Below are 15874 nucleotides of genomic sequence, written 5' to 3' on the forward strand. Positions count from 1 at the left end.
ATTTATTATTATTTCTTTAAGATTTATTCATAAAGAACTGGGGTATAGGCCTGAGGTGCAGGGGTAGTAAGAGGATCCACCAGAGGCAGAGTGGGGAGCAAAACAGGCAGATTGACAAAGTACACTGCTGAGGGGAGCAGCAGGCGAGACAGGAGAGGTCTGCTGTGCCATGTGGATCACCTCCTGGGCCAGGGATCAAACTCTGCACTGAAGCGGCTGTGACCTGCTTGCAGTGCTGTATCCTAACCTGTTGTGCCACCAGGGAGGGCTCCAAACAGCATTTATTCTAAAGAAGATTGTCTGGAAGCTGATAGAATACAACTATGGTATGGATTGAGTATAGTCATCTAGAGTGAGATGTTAAGTGCTGTAAGTATCATGAAAGGGGGCATATATGAGAACTGGAAGGATAACAGCACAGTTACTGGTAATAATAGTCACAATGTGCTGAGCACCTTATATACATTATATAAATCCTTAGAAATAAGTAGTAGCCTCCACTTTATACCTGAGGAACTTCCCTAAGGTAGATAGAGATAAGACATTCTGGTGGATATAAGTAATATCTCACTGTTCCTAGGAAAGAATAAGGCCAGTATTTGGAGTCTGCACATGTCCTTGGAACCAATCCTCTTGCCTATTCATATAGCTGTTAACTATAACAGGTTCTTTCAGGAAAGATGAATACTATAGTAGTCCTAAAATTCTACACTAGGTAGGAATCAGGATTATTTAAATTTTAGCCCCCGTTTTACTTAACCAGGTGTGTGGCCTTAGCCAAATCATACGTCTTGAAGTGACTTGGATTACTCAATCCCTTTTTTTTTCTGACATTTTGTGAGTTTAAGTGAGAATGAGTATAGCTTCTTTAAACACCAGTGTTGTTCTTTAAACAACAGTGAGGGAATGTCTTTCCATGCTATGGGACCAGAAAACAAAGTTGGTGACTAGGGTAAATAGGAAAGCAACCTACAAGGAGAAGGGAAGGGAATCACATTCCAAATGGGGGGGAAACAAATGTAGAAAACATGAATGCTGTATATTCATTTGTTTCTATTTATAATTCTTGACTGTCAGCAAGTGGCAGAGTAGGAAGAGTGGATGCACCTGCAGATAACACTGTTGTGAGTTATTAGAAAATTCATTATCTTTGATGAACAGCTGGCTAGAATTATTCTTGAGTCATTTATGAGACTCCTTAAATTACCACTCCTTACCTGTCACTAATTGAACAGCTAGTAACAATGCGTCTATTTTGTGCAAGTCACTGGACTGAAAAAAAATAGATTTGGTTCCCTCTCCATGTTGAATTTGTAGTTAGGAGAACTAGATAATAAGCAAATAAGTTACACATTTCAATAGATTTCTGATAAGGTAGTTTGTGTTGGAGTCATGGAAGGCTTCTTTAAGGTAGAAAACAGATCAGAGGAGACAGAGCAGAAATGGGGAGACCAATTAAGAAACTGACGTAGACATTCAGGCAAGATAGGCTGGTTCAGGACAGTGTGCACAAAGACTGCAAATAGTAGTCCAGCCTCTTTTTTTTTTTTTTAAAGATTTATACGTATAAGAACTGGGGTACAGGCCAGAGGTTGGGGGAGGGGAGTGAGAGGCTTCACCAGAGACAGTGGGGAGCAGAACAGGCAGATAGATGAAGTACACTGCTGAGGGGAGCAGCGGGCGGGTCAGGAGAGGTCTGCCACGCCATGTGGGTCACCTCCCTGGCTGGGGAAGAACTCATGCTGCAGTGGCTACAGATAGCTTCATATTGCCACCAGGGAGGACCCCCAAGCTCTCTTAAAAATATCTGAGACTTCTCTTGCTGACTTGCTTAAGTGTGATATTTATTATCACAGTCCTATAAAGGAGACCAGGAGATTAATTATAATAGCACTATGTGAAATGTCAGTGAGTCTATGTATCTGTTCAAGGGATCTGGACAGAAGAGTAAGATGAAGTATGGTTTTTCATTAAAGATTTAGATTTCTAAACACTAGAGTTGGGAATAGATTTTTAAAAGGAGGTAAATAGGACTGACTGGGGAGAGAATAATCCCATGAATTAAATGTAATTATTTAAACAGAATATTGTGCAAAGGATAGAAAATTGCAAGTGTGATTTTGGTTATTAAGACTTGCTATGATAAAGCAAAGGAGGCACAGGAAGCTCTGGACTCAAAATAGAGCCTACTAGGGTACACATGGGCCCATGTCATTCTAGTTAGAGAAGAGCTGAAAAAGTATAGAATAACATCAGCTATTCTATGGTAATAGACTTTAGAAGAGACTGCCCTAGTCTGCCAGAAGCCCTAGCATATGAAGAATCTCCTGGTTTGCCTTATTGGCATCTTTGAGAAGTCCTGTAGTAAGGAAAAGGCCTCACTCAGTTATTGCTATAATCTCATTGCCATGGATAATTACTGCTGATGTTTTTATATTTCACAACAAGGTATTAGGGAAAAATCTGTGGTCTTCTGTTTAAAATTTCCCCAACACTTTACTATGAGAATTTTCAGCATGCAGGGAAGTTGAAGTTATCCAGATAATACCTACATATCCGCAATTTAGATCTTACATTTTAAGTTTTTATTTTACCATATCCATTCAACAGATGGTTTTGTTTTAGGGTACCATACAAAAAACTTGCAAGCATTGGCACGCTTTACCCTAAAACTTTCAACATGACTTGAGTTCAGTATTTGTTTCTGGGTTTTCAAAAGGGTGGTGGGAAAAATGGCATAAGGTACCTATAATACCATAAGTGTACCTATTAGGTTAAAGTGACAATTGCACATATTCCTGATAAACATTCCCATCTAAAAATTTTTTCCATTCTTCCTAGAATTCTGCTTCTCCTCAGTCAATACTTACCCCTTCTCCTAATTGACAGGGAAAGAATAATCATTCAAAGATTTTCATCATTGGTTTGTTTTGCCTGTCCTAAAATGACTAAGTATAAACTATGTGTATTTTATCCTTTAGATTCACCCTTGTAGCTGATAGTAATAGCATTTTTCTTTTTGTTGTTGAGTAATTTTCTGTTACATATATATAGCACACTATAGTTTATGGTTTTATCTATTTTCATATTGATGGATACCTAGGCTGTTTAAAGTTTTTGGCTAGTATGAATAAAGCTGCTATGAACAATCTTGTACAAAGCCTTGTGAACATAACTTGATTTTCTTTGGATAAAAAATCTGGGAGTGGGAATGCTTGGATTTCTAATAAGCTACCAGAGTTTACAAAATGGTACATTAAAAGCTTTCACTGACAGTATATGAAACTTCCACATCCTTGCCAACATTGACTTTTTTTTTCTTTTTACTTTTATCCATTGTGCATATGTAACAGTACCTCACTGTGGTTTTAATTTTCAATTCCATCATAACTAGTACTGTTGGTTCCCTCTTGCTTATTTCTAATTTATACATTTTCCTTTATGAAGTATCTGATTAAAAATTTGTCCATTTTAAAAACTGTCTAATGGAATTTCATTTAAAATTAAAAGCTCATTTGTATAAGATCAGGATAGGGAAGGTTTATTGTTGGACATTAGCTCAAATGACAAGGACTACAAGGTTTGAGTGGAACAAAATCACATTGTTTATTCAACAAATGGTTATGAGTAGCCACTATGTACTAAAAACTACTATTAGGGATGCAGAAATAATATGCAGACCTAGGTTCAGGCAGCCCACAGATTATGTGGGTGTACAAGTGAAAGTCAAAATTTCAATGTTAAGTTACTTAATATTTACAGAGTACCCCCTGCAGAGTAGGCACCATCCTAAGTATTAGAAATATATATGCCAGGTGTGGTCCTACTCTAATGCAGCTTGTTTTCTGGAGTGTGAAAGGAGCAGACAGCACAAAGGCAGTAACTGGGGAATGAGATCGTGGATATGTGGGTCAGAATTGAAATCTGGCTGGAACATTTTTGGATGCCTAAATGATTAGTTAGGCAAGGGGCAAACCTTGAAGGACCTTGTGGACCATGCTAAGAACTTTGAATGTTGAGTGTTTTGGAAAGCCATTCCAGATTTTATTTGGGTTTAATTAGTAAACACAGAAACACGGTATGTGTGCATGCATGTATGTTCAGAAAGACTGGTTACAGTCATCCAAAGAAGAAAAAATAAATCATCTGTGAGGAACATGGGCAAGGTTTCATAGAGGAAGTGGTCTTAGATCTTTGAATAACAAGGAATTTGCTTGGCAGGAGCATGAAGTATCAGCATGTATTTGCTTAAGGAAATGAAATAGCTTTGGATGGTTTGGATGATGGAATGGCCAGAAGTAGCATAGACAGAGAAGGGCTTTGAAATTTGAATTAGGTGTGCAAGGTGACATGTTCTACAACTACTGAATTCTGTGTCATGTGCCCTTTGCAGTTGTGCCATAAGTGACCCTTATGGGGAAATTTACTAGGTTGTTAGAACATGACAGGGCCTCCATGGTAGCTCAGGGGTTAAGGCCTCAGTACTAACAAGCTGTTTCCAGCCGCTGCAGCATGAGTTTGATCCCTGGCCAGGGAGGTGACCCATATGGCACAGCAGACCTCTCCTATCTTGCCCACTGCTCCCCTCAGCAGTGTATTTCAGGTGATCTGCCTGTTTTGCTCCCAACTCTGTCTCTGGTGAATCCTCTTACTTGCTGCACCTCTGTCCTATTTGCATTTTTGTTTAATTATTATTTTTAAAACATTTTTTTTAAAGATTTATTTATTCACATGGAACAGGGGTACAGGCCAGAGATGTGGAGGGTGGGAGGATTCACCAGAGACAGAGCAGCGGGCGGGTCAGGAGAGGTCTGCCTCACCATGTGGATCTCCTCTGGGGCAGGCGGGATCGAACTCATGCGGAAGTGGCTTTAGCTTCTTAGTTTTGTGCTTAACCCGCTGCGCCACCAGGGAGGGCCTATTTTTAAAACATCTTTAAAAAAAAAACTCATGACAGATTTTTGCTTGAAAACACTAACAAAAAATACATCATGACTTTTCAGACAGTCCAAAAGCTCTGAGCTTAAGGGTCATAGGCAGTTGTCCAGGGTTTCTAGTTTAGAGATTCTAAGGGAGCTGGCATTAAGAATGACTAAGTAGGGGAAACAGAAGAAGAAACTAGGGAGGAAGCAAAAGACAGGTGTGGTTAGGTAGGAATTGAATTGGAAGTTAGGCCTAGGACTTTTTTTTAAGATGTACTTATTTATGCATATAAGAACTGGGGTATAGGTCAGAAGTTTGGGGATGTGTGTGAAAGGATTCACCAAAAACAGTGAGGAACAGAACCGGCAAATTGACTTAAACACATTGCTGAGGGGAGTGGCAGGCGTGTCAGGATAAGTCTCCTGCACCACGTGGGTCACCTCCCTGACCAGGGATTGAACTGGTGCTGCATTGGCTCCAGATTGCTTCTTTTAACCCTTTGCACCACCAAGGAGGCCTCAGGCTTGGGACTTAAGAATGAATTAGTCGAGGACTTAGTGAATTGCCAGGGAGGGAAAAGCTAATGATACCCTTTGGAAAATACAAAATAAACAGTATAAAATATTGAGGCAATGGTAAAAACCTCACCATCCCACTTTTGAGGTAGTTAAATGTATTTATTTTGTGTGTCTTCCATTTTTATGTTTTTATTTTGTGTATGTATTCCAATCTATTGACTGTACATACACAATTGAAGTTTAAAAAGGAGTCATACCCTTACCACCTTTTACAATTTTATTTTTTCATATAAATATAAAATGTGTTTGCCTTATACCCTTTGGGTTTTTACCTATACCCAAAGAGCATTCTGTTGTTTGAATGTGCCATAATTAGTCAATGCTTAATTGGTGGACCTTTAAGTTGTCCAGGTTTCCCACTGTTCTCATCATGAAGGGCTTTTGTTCATTTGTTTCAGTACTGCACAAACACTGCCTCAGAATTGTGTGAGGTAAGAAGCATAAAGTTCAGATTGTGACTTGGGGGAAGTTGTGGCCCTGCTCTCTTGGTAGGAGTATAGTTGCTCTGGATCAGTCCTTGGGGAATCTCCAAATGTCTGATCAGTCTGGCCAGAAGTCTGCAAGCCACTTTCTAGGGGCAACAATCAAAAAGAACTAAGACTGTTTCTCTGACTTCAGTTAGGGCTTTCAGTGCTTTCATATATTAGATGGGCTCTCAGAGGGTGATCGAGGAAGAAGTCTTTCCTGTGGAATTTTTAATTGGGAAGGAAGCAGGACTTAGGTGTACAAGTGAAAATTCAACAGTCTTGGGTTGGTTTGGGTAGGAATTTACAGAGTAGTCTTTCTGATGACTGTCTTCCACCACTAGTTTTGCTCAAGAGGAGGCTAAGGTGCTATATAGGTTAGTATGTGAAACAAGATGAATTCAACGAGATATTCCAAGTTTTAATAACAACATTCCAAATGGACACCACAAGGTGCCAACGGGTGAACAGACCTGGGTCAGGGGAAGGATTGACGGAGGGTCAGTTTAGGGAAGGCTGAACCTGGAGGCTTCCTGGGGTGTAGTGTTGGGAGGCACTTCTGGTACTAGTAGAGTCTGCAGATATATGGATTTGGGGGAATATAAAGACAGTGAGGGATTTGAGGATAACTGGTATGGGGACACATTTAAAAGTTAGTGTTTTCAGCAGAGGAAATGCAGAAGCTTGATGCTTCTTGATTGCCAGTTAGGTTGGATTTCATTTGGCAAATTATTTTTGTCTAGGAGCTTGTGATAGAGGAATGAAAAGAAAATATCCTGTCTCTCATGGAGTTTATATTCTAGTGGGAGTGACAAGTTACATTGCTATATATGTATACACACACACTGGACAGTGATAATTGCTAAAGAGAAAAAGCAGGCAAGGAGTGTGTATTCTGTCAGTGGTAAGGTGAAATTTTAAAGTGGCTAAAAATGGAAAACCTCGTCCATAATGGAAATGATTTTATATAAAGTCCTAGAGGGAGTGTAGGAACAAGTCATGTGGCTGCTAGGAAGGAAGAACTTTCCTGGTACTGCAAAGGCTTTGAGGTAGAAACAGCTTATCTGAGAAATAGCAAGCAAGCAAGCAGACCTGTGTGACCAGAATGGTGTAAGCAAAATATAAGATGTTAGGTGATCAAAGACCTTGTAGGCATTGGTAGAATTTTTTTTGTTTTGTTTTTGTTTAAAATAGAAGGGAATCAGGACAGGGTTTAGGCAGAGATGTGACATGATCCAAGTTAAGTTTTAACAGATCACCCTGACTTCTAAACTGAGAATAGTCTGACTATTAGTTAGTCTAATATGAGAAATGATGATAATTTTGGTTGAAGATAAGCTGCTGATTAGAAGCTAGTAGATGCAGTGAAGGGATTATAATTCTGTCCTATATGCAGGATCTCAGAATGATTAGTAAATCATTGGAGGAAGAGACTTTTGGGGGAATAATATCTTTGTCATGGCAGTGTTGGGGGCAAAGTTGGGATTGAAATGAGGATTAGACTGATTGAAGGCAAGTAAAGGAGAGAAGGGAATTATGGTCTCTGAGAAGATCGAGGTAGTATCTGTGTTCTGGGTAGTATTCTTGAGTTTCAAACTAATTTTAGGGTGAGGACTGGTTGCATCGAAGTTGTTGATGGAAGCATGGGTTTTTTTTTGTTTGTTTTGTTTTGCATTATCCCATCATATTATACCAGTTGGTTGTATACTACTGAACTCATCCCAACCCCTTGGAGAATAGTATAGGGCCTTCTCTTCCGCTGGTGTTACGGGGTGGAGGCAGGACAGAGCCTGCCTGAATGAAGCCTGCTGGCCTTCCCAAACTGGGACCTTGTCCCAGGAAAGGGTCTAGGTATTTGACTCAGGTCCTTTTTCCCCAGATGGCCCATTGCGTGACCTCGGTTCAGCTCTCCATTTCCTGCAATCATCTCATTGACAAGGACATTGGCTCCAAGTCTGACCCACTCTGTGTCCTTTCACAGGATGTGGGAGGGGGCAACTGGACTGAGGTGAGAAGGACCTTGGGGATTAAGGTTGTAGAGAGGATTGTTTTGGGGTGGATCATGTGTGAGTGTGATGCTTATTGGCCTCTGCCCACAGCTTGGCCGGACTGAACGAATACGGAACTGCTCAAGTCCCGAGTTCTCTAAGACTCTGCAGCTTGCGTACCACTTTGAAACAGTCCAGAAACTTCGATTTGGCATCTATGACATAGACAACAAGACACCTGAGCTGGGGGATGATGACTTCCTAGGAGGGGCTGAGTGTTCCCTGGGACAGGTATGTAGGATCAGGGATTAGAATCCTTCCAGTTACAAGTTCAGTGAGTTCAAACAACACAGCCTACCTGGGATGGGGCAAACAGAACCTAACTCTGCCAAACATCTTAGCACCTCTTTACCACCCCTGCTCTGCCCCAGATTGTATCCAGCCAGCAACTAACTCTACCCTTGATGCTGAAGCCTGGGAAACCTGCTGGGCAGGGGACCATCACGGTAAGGAAGAATTCTAAAGGGGTGGGGGCACCTACATTCATGAGAAATTTGTGAGCTGATCTATACTCCTTTCTCCCCTCCCTAGGTCTCAGCTCAGGAGTTGAAGGATAGCCGTATAGTAACCATGGAAGTTGAGGCCAGAAACCTAGATAAGAAGGTACACGTGGAGGGACACCCTAGGGGATCAAGAATTAAGGAAATAAAAAAAAAAAAAAGAAATAGGGATGGTTTGTTGGGGAGCGGGCAGGGATGGGGAAAGTGGCTGTATAGACAAGTGGTTGTCTCTTGAGTATTTTAACAGTTCTCTGGTGTTGACAGGACTTCCTGGGAAAATCAGACCCATTCTTGGAGTTCTTCCGCCAGGGAGATGGGAAATGGCATCTGACATACAGATCTGAGGTGTGAGACCCCTGGGATTGGGCAGGTAGAATAGGAGAGAATCCCCTGGGACTTGTGACTACCAGTGTTAGGGAGACTAGGAAAAAGACTGGCTAGGGACTGCTGGCAGCTCCCATATGCCAGGCCAGAGCTCACTAGAGTCTTTGCCCTCCACCTGCAGGTGATAAAGAACAACCTGAACCCTACATGGAAGCGCTTCTCTGTTCCCCTACAGCATTTCTGTGGGGGAGACCCCAGCACACCCATCCAGGTGAGGAACTTGGCTCCTGAGTTGATTGATTAGGGTCAAAGAGCCTGATTAGTGACTAATTCTCACCTACCAACTGCTTCCTGTTCTTTGTGTCCATACACACCTTCTCCCCCAGGTTCGGTGCTCAGACTATGACAGTGATGGTTCACATGATCTCATTGGTACCTTCCACACCAGTTTGGCCCAGCTGCAAGCAGTTCCAGTGAGTGCAAGCCTACTTGGGTGCAAAGGTGGGCTGAGAGGGCTGCAGTACAAGAGAGTATAATCCCAGTTCTATTTGATGCTCCCGGTTTCTTGCCCTAATTTGTCTCTCCTTACCAGGCTGAGTTTGAATGCATTCACCCTGAGAAACAGCAGAAAAAGAAAAGCTACAAGAACTCCGGAACTATCTGCGTCAAGATTTGCAAGGTGAGATAGTAGCCCATATGACCCTGGCTCTGACATCTGAGCATCGTCCCCAAACCCTTTCATCCCAACCATAATCTGGTTTCATCTGCAGATAGAAACAGAGTATACATTCCTGGACTATGTGATGGGAGGCTGTCAAATCAATTTCACTGTAAGTTGCTTTACCACAGATAAGAGAATATATCTGGGTTTCAAAGTAGCCTTCAGCTAACCTCTTTTCTTCTCTGTAGGTGGGCATAGACTTCACAGGCTCTAATGGGGACCCGTCTTCACCTGACTCCCTGCACTACCTGAGCCCAACAGGGGTCAATGAATACCTGACAGCACTATGGAGTGTGGGCAGTGTAGTTCAGGACTGTGATTCGTGAGTAACTTCTCTTGCTCCTCATCCTCATTCCCTGCAGATGTTTTAGCTTCTAAGCTCAGAGTCTCCTCATTGTTTTCCCACAGTGACAAACTGTTCCCAGCATTTGGATTTGGGGCCCAGGTGCCTCCTGACTGGCAAGTGAGTATTTTCTTCCATTCTTTCACATCTGTTATCAGTGTTCTGATTTGGGAGGATGAGGTGAATTTACTGTCTGTGCCCAGCTCTGTTGGGAACATACAGAAATGCATCTGTATCACAGCTGGTCAGAACTAAATAACTTTGATATGGTGCTTAGTACATGTGCCCAAGCACATGTTATTCTTAGCACAATGTGGTCATTTTCATTTTCATTCTTGCTTTCAGGTCTCCCATGAATTTGCCTTGAATTTCAACCCCAATAGCCCCTACTGTGCAGGTAAGTCTCCCATTTTTCAACTGAGGCTGCCCTTACATAGAAGGCAAATTTGTATAGGCCAGGGAGAATATGAGAATGGGGAAGGATAACTCACTCCATTGTTCAGAGTAATTGATTTTAATATTCTGGAGTCAAATTTTATCCTTTGCTAATCTAATGTGACTTGGGGCCAACTGCTTAGCTTCTGTCTGCTTTACCTTCATAATAAGACTAAATATTGGGCCTCCTTGGTGGTACAGGGGTTACGGTCTCAGTGCTGTTAAGCTATCTGCAGCCACTTCAACATGAGTTCGATCCCAGGCCAGGGATACAACCCACATGTGGTGCAGCAGATCTCTCTCGTCTCACTCACTACTCCCCTCAGCAGTGTATTTAATTTTTTTTTAAAGCTAAAAATTGTAGGATACTGAGTTTTTAAGGAGATACTGTATATAAAGTAAAACAGTAAGCCTGGCACATATAAATGCTCTCTTAAAAAACAATAGCTGTTATATTGCCATTGTCATTTTTCCCAAGAAGCTCACATGCACTTACTGGATATCTCTAAAAGTCTTGGTGTCATTTTTCCCTGCAGGGTGCTTTTCAACCTCCACTCTTTTGTCTAGGAAGGACCAAAACTTGGAATATTTGATCCAAAATGTTTGATCAGGATTTTATATTTTGACATGAGTTTAGATGTAAGGAAAAGTTGCAAGAGTAGTTACAGGGATTCAGGACATTTAGACCTCAGTGGTTAGGTCTGGAATATATGGAATGGCTGTTTTTTACCTTCACTCAGATTTCTCAAAAATAAACATTCTATCACTTAAATTCTTTCTCACCTTCAATGTAGTTTTTTTTTCCCCCTCGAAGTATTTGAGAATAAATCATAGTAAATATATACTGTCCCAAAGTTGCAACCAAGGCCCTATCAACTTTGTACCTATCATTACCCTTATGGCCCTTTGTCCCTAAATATATTTTTTTTAATCCCTAAATATTTTTATGTTTCCTAAAACCAAAGACATTCTAGTAGGGGCCTCCCTGGTGGCACAAGGGGTTAAAGCACAGAACTATACAGCTGCAGCCACTGCAGCATGACTTCAATCCCTAGCCCTAGCCATGGAGCTGACCCACATGGTGCAGCAGACCTCTCTTGTCTCACCCACTGCTCTTCCCAGCAGTGTATTTAAGTCAGTCTTCCTGTTCTGCTCCCCATTCTGTTTCTGGTGAATCTTTTCAGCCCCCACACCTCTGGCCTTGTATGCATAAATAAATAAATATTAAAAAAGAGAATTCTCAAAAGCAGAAAATTCACATTAATACTACTATCCAGTTTACAGAATTTATTCAAATTTTGAAAATTGTCCTTAATGTCATTTAAAGCAATAGAAAATCTTGGATTACATATTAAATTATCCAATTGCCGTATCTTCGAGAGCTCTTTCATCATAATGACATTTTTTAAGATTACAGGCCAGATGTTGGCATAATGTCCATCATTTGAGGTTTCCTGTATTTTCTCATGGTTAGATTTAGATTATGCATTTTTTGGTGGGACTCTCACAAACATAATACTTTGCATTCTTCTGATATGCACTTACATTAGAGCCATATTAGGAGATATAGGAAGTTAATTTATCCTATTATCAGTTATGTTACTTGGATCACTTGGTTAAATAGTCTATAAGAGTCTATCATGTTTTTTCCACCATACAAGTAATGTTTTTCTTTTTGCAATTATTAAGTATCACTTATGAAGACATAAATATCCAATTACTCATCAACTTTTATCCTCTAGTTTTCTTTGATGACCCTTCCCTAAATCAGTGATCTCTGTGATGATTTCAAATGATAAGTAATTCCTCTTTCTACAGTTAAGGATGATCACTCCCTTCTCTCCCAGTATTAACTCTCTCTGTGGATTATTTTATTAAATTAATTATAATTGTGTTATAATTTTGTGTTCAAAATGGCCCACATAGTACAGGGATTTCTCCTAATCTCAGTTTTAATGATTTAGGGCAAGATTCTCTCTTTTGGCCTTAGATTTCTCATCTGTAGGATGTAGGTGAGCACTTGGGGCTACAGGGGTGATTGACTGAAATGCATGCAGGCTCCCAAATCTCAGCCATAATTGGGTGATTTCAGGACAGTCTAACTATTTCATGGTGTTTTTTGTTCTCCTTTCCTAGGCATCCAGGGAATTGTGGATGCCTACCGCCAAGCCCTGCCTCAAGTTCGTCTCTATGGCCCCACTAACTTTGCACCCATCATCAACCATGTGGCCAGGTTTGCAGCACAGGCTGCACATCAAAAGAGTGCCTCGGTGAGGCTTATAGAAGGTGATGTGGGGTGGGCTCAGTCAAGGGTTGTGTAGCAAGAGATTTCTTGTCAGTATGGACATGTGAAATATTCAGAGGGTCAACTTCAGTATATCTGTGGGCTTGCTCCCAGCAATACTTCGTGCTGTTGCTGTTGACTGATGGTGCCGTGACAGATGTTGAAGCCACACGTGAGGCTGTGGTTCGTGCTTCCCATCTACCCATGTCAGTGATCATCATCGGTGTGGGTGGTGCTGACTTTGAGGCCATGGAACAGCTGGATGCTGATGGTGGACCCCTGCGTACACGTACCGGGGAAGCAGCAGCACGTGACATAGTGCAATTTGTGCCTTATCGACGCTTTCAGAAAGTGAGTAGGGGCAAACCTGGGAAGACCAGACCTGGAGTTTACTCTTCCACCTCTTCCTGATGTGAGCACATCTGGTCATGAGATGTAGACCTTGGGAAACTACAGTGGATCATCACTGATCTTGCCCCTGTTTTCTCCTATCAGGCCCCTCGAGAGGCATTAGCACAGACTGTGCTTGCAGAAGTACCTGTGCAACTGGTCTCCTACTTCAAGGCCCAAGGATGGGCCCCATTTAAGCCACTTCCACGTCCAGCTAAGGACCCTGCGTAGGCCTCCCTGGCCTAGATTCCGGTGATAAGCTATGGTCAGTCTTAGCCCTGTGTTCCCAAGGGTGATCTATGCCATGGCTCAGTCCTGCACATGCTCCTCCGTGCTAGCACTTTATATTTTATACTTTTATACTTGTCCCTGCTGTTGCTGCTTTTGATCCCACCTGCTGTTCCTGTTCTTCCTGCTCTTCAATAAAAATGAAGACCACAATTTGACCAGTATTCTGTTTTTTTGAATGGGAAGCTGTTATTAGCCATGTTTACTTCTCTCTGAGCCTTAGTTTGTTGATCTTAGGGTTTGTTGAGTGAAGCATGGATGCCTCTATCATAATAGCCCCTATCAAAGAATTGGAGATTTCTAGCCTGATATTTAGAAACTATTTTTGAAAATAGAAATTAATTTAATATTAAACACCACACATAGCCTACCCTGCCTCAGTGCAGCACTTAGCTGGGAATATCAACAAAGTAGAAAGTGGTAGGAAAGGGATGAGGGTTGTTTTTTTTTCTTTTTAAAGATTTATATAGGCATACAAGAACTGGGGTATAGGCCAGAGGTATTGCAAGTGAAAGGATTCACCAGAGACAGAACAGGCAAATCTACTGAAGTACACTGCTGAAGTGAGCAGCAGGTGAGACAAGAGAGGTCTGCTGTGCCAAGTGGGTCAACTCCCTGGCTGGGGGTTGAACTCATGCTGCAGTGGCTATGGATAACTTCATAGTGCTGAAACTTAACCCTTTGCACCATTAGGGACGCCCCAGGAAGGGATGAATTTTAAGATAAAGGACTAAGTTGGATTCTTAGAGCAGGAAGCATTGGTGATTCTAGCCCTAAAAATAGGCTCTAAGAACAGCTATTCTTTCCTTTTACTAGAAAATGTATATATTCATGGTAAAAAGAAAATGCAGAAAAATATCACCCAAACTGTTGTGTTCCAATAACATACTTGGTACACTTTTTAAAAAATATTTCTTTATGGGCCTTCCCTGGTGGCACAGTGGGTTAAAGCACAGCACTATGCAGCTATTACAGCCACTGCAGCTGGAGTTCCCCGGAGATTCCCCGCCAAGGAGGTGATCCGCATGGCGCGGCAAACCTCTACTGACCCGCCCGCTGCTTCCTCAGCAGTGTATTTCAGTACATCTGCTTGTTCTGTGCCCTACTCTGTCTCGGGTGAATCTTCTTACCCCCTGCACTTTTAGCCTATACCCCAGTTCTGTATGAATAAATAAATCTTTAAAAAAATTTTCTTTATGCATATATAAGCTGGGGTATAGGCCAGAGGTGTGAGGGTGGGTGAGAGAATTCACCAGAGAGACTGGGGAACATAACAAACAGACTGACTCAAATACACTGCTGAGGGAAGCAGCAGGCAAGACAGGGAAGGTCTATTGCACCATGTAGGTCAGCTCTCTGGCCAGGGATTGAATTTGTGTTGCAGTGGCTACAGATAGCTTCATAGTGCTGAGACTTAACCCCTTGTGCCACAGGAAGGTCCCTATATTTGGGGTGTCTTACCCATTGGAACTTATTGCTGACTTCATTTTTTAATGCCTATGTATTCTGTGTGTACTGCCTCTATTTAGCCAATCTTTTGTTAGAATTTGAGTACATTCTAGTTTTGTTTTATTGTAAATAGTGTTATAGTGAATATTCTTATACATCTATCTGTGCATTTACAGAGATGTTCCTAGAAGTGGAAATACTAAAATGTGAATATTTAAAATTTGAATACATAATGTAAATTACCCTCAATCCACAAGAACAGCTTTTTTACCCTTTGGGTAAAGTCACATTTTTAGTTTGAATTTAATTGTGAAGGCTAGATGCCATTTCATGCTTATTTCATATATATTTGTTTTGGAAAGGCTGTAAGTTGTCAGTATAGCCTTCATTCTGTCAGATACTAATTCCTTGTCTCCTGTAAATGTAAATATTTTCTCCCAGGCTACTGTCTTGTCATCTGTCATGTCTTTTGGTATACAGAACTCTTTTGATGTAGAAATTTAAATAAAATTTTTATGTATACTAATCAAAATGTTATGGTATACATTTGTATGTATGCATCGCTACATAATGCCAATGTATGCCATATTTCATTACCTTTCATGACATTAAACATTCCTTTATGACTTTCTGTTTGGTCACATTTTGGGGGCACAGTCTACTTAGTTATTTCCAGTTTTCTCCTTATAAGCAACAGAATATATTCAAAAGTATTATTTTTGAAGACATCTCTGTATTCTTTGGATTGAGTCTTAGAAATAGGATTGCTGTAATTAAAGACTATAAAAAATTTTAAGACTTGATTCCTCTTGTGAAACTGCCTGTTAGAAGAGCTGTATTAGTTTATATTTCTAACCTCAGGCTTTGAGAGCACTTGATAGAATCTTCCTTGTCTTCATATTACAAAAATAATCTTAGGGGCCTCCCTGGTGGCACAAGAGGTTAAGCCTCAGCAGTTATAAAGCTTTCAGCAGCTACTGCTGCACAAGTTCAATCCTGGCCAGCGAGGTGACCCACATGGTGCAACAGACCTTTCCTGTCTCATCCATTGCTCCCCTCAGCAGTGTATTTCAGTCAATCTGCATGTTCTGCTCCCCACTCTTGTCTCTGGTAAATCCTCTTCACCC

General features: G+C 41.2%; 1 protein-coding gene across 6 annotated transcripts in view; it reads left to right on the forward strand.

Annotated features, from left to right (window-relative positions):
* Nucleotides 1-13787, forward strand: part of LOC101632281 (RNA-binding protein 12) — a 34870-nt gene extending 21083 nt beyond the window's left edge. For 5 of the 6 annotated variants that reach the window (XM_012728220.1, XM_012728219.1, XM_004687241.2 and 2 more), the window contains 15 exons: nt 7845-7973; nt 8065-8244; nt 8385-8459; nt 8545-8616; nt 8778-8858; nt 9019-9108; nt 9224-9310; nt 9430-9516; nt 9608-9667; nt 9747-9880; nt 9967-10021; nt 10247-10298; nt 12473-12606; nt 12735-12971; nt 13116-13784. In XM_012728220.1, the coding sequence (XP_012583674.1) occupies nt 7845-7973; nt 8065-8244; nt 8385-8459; nt 8545-8616; nt 8778-8858; nt 9019-9108; nt 9224-9310; nt 9430-9516; nt 9608-9667; nt 9747-9880; nt 9967-10021; nt 10247-10298; nt 12473-12606; nt 12735-12971; nt 13116-13241 (1599 nt within the window). In that variant the 3' untranslated portion in view covers nt 13242-13784. Of the gene's footprint in view, nt 1-7844; nt 7974-8064; nt 8245-8384; nt 8460-8544; nt 8617-8777; nt 8859-9018; nt 9109-9223; nt 9311-9429; nt 9517-9607; nt 9668-9746; nt 9881-9966; nt 10022-10246; nt 10299-12472; nt 12607-12734; nt 12972-13115 lie in introns of all 6 variants that reach the window. The other variant, XM_012728222.1, reaches the window with a different exon arrangement.
* The last annotated feature ends 2087 nt before the right edge of the window (nt 13788-15874 follow it).

This window comes from Condylura cristata, unplaced genomic scaffold (genome assembly GCF_000260355.1).
Source record: "Condylura cristata isolate star-nosed mole 26May11 unplaced genomic scaffold, ConCri1.0 scaffold00022, whole genome shotgun sequence".
Taxonomy (NCBI): Eukaryota; Metazoa; Chordata; class Mammalia; order Eulipotyphla; family Talpidae; genus Condylura; species Condylura cristata.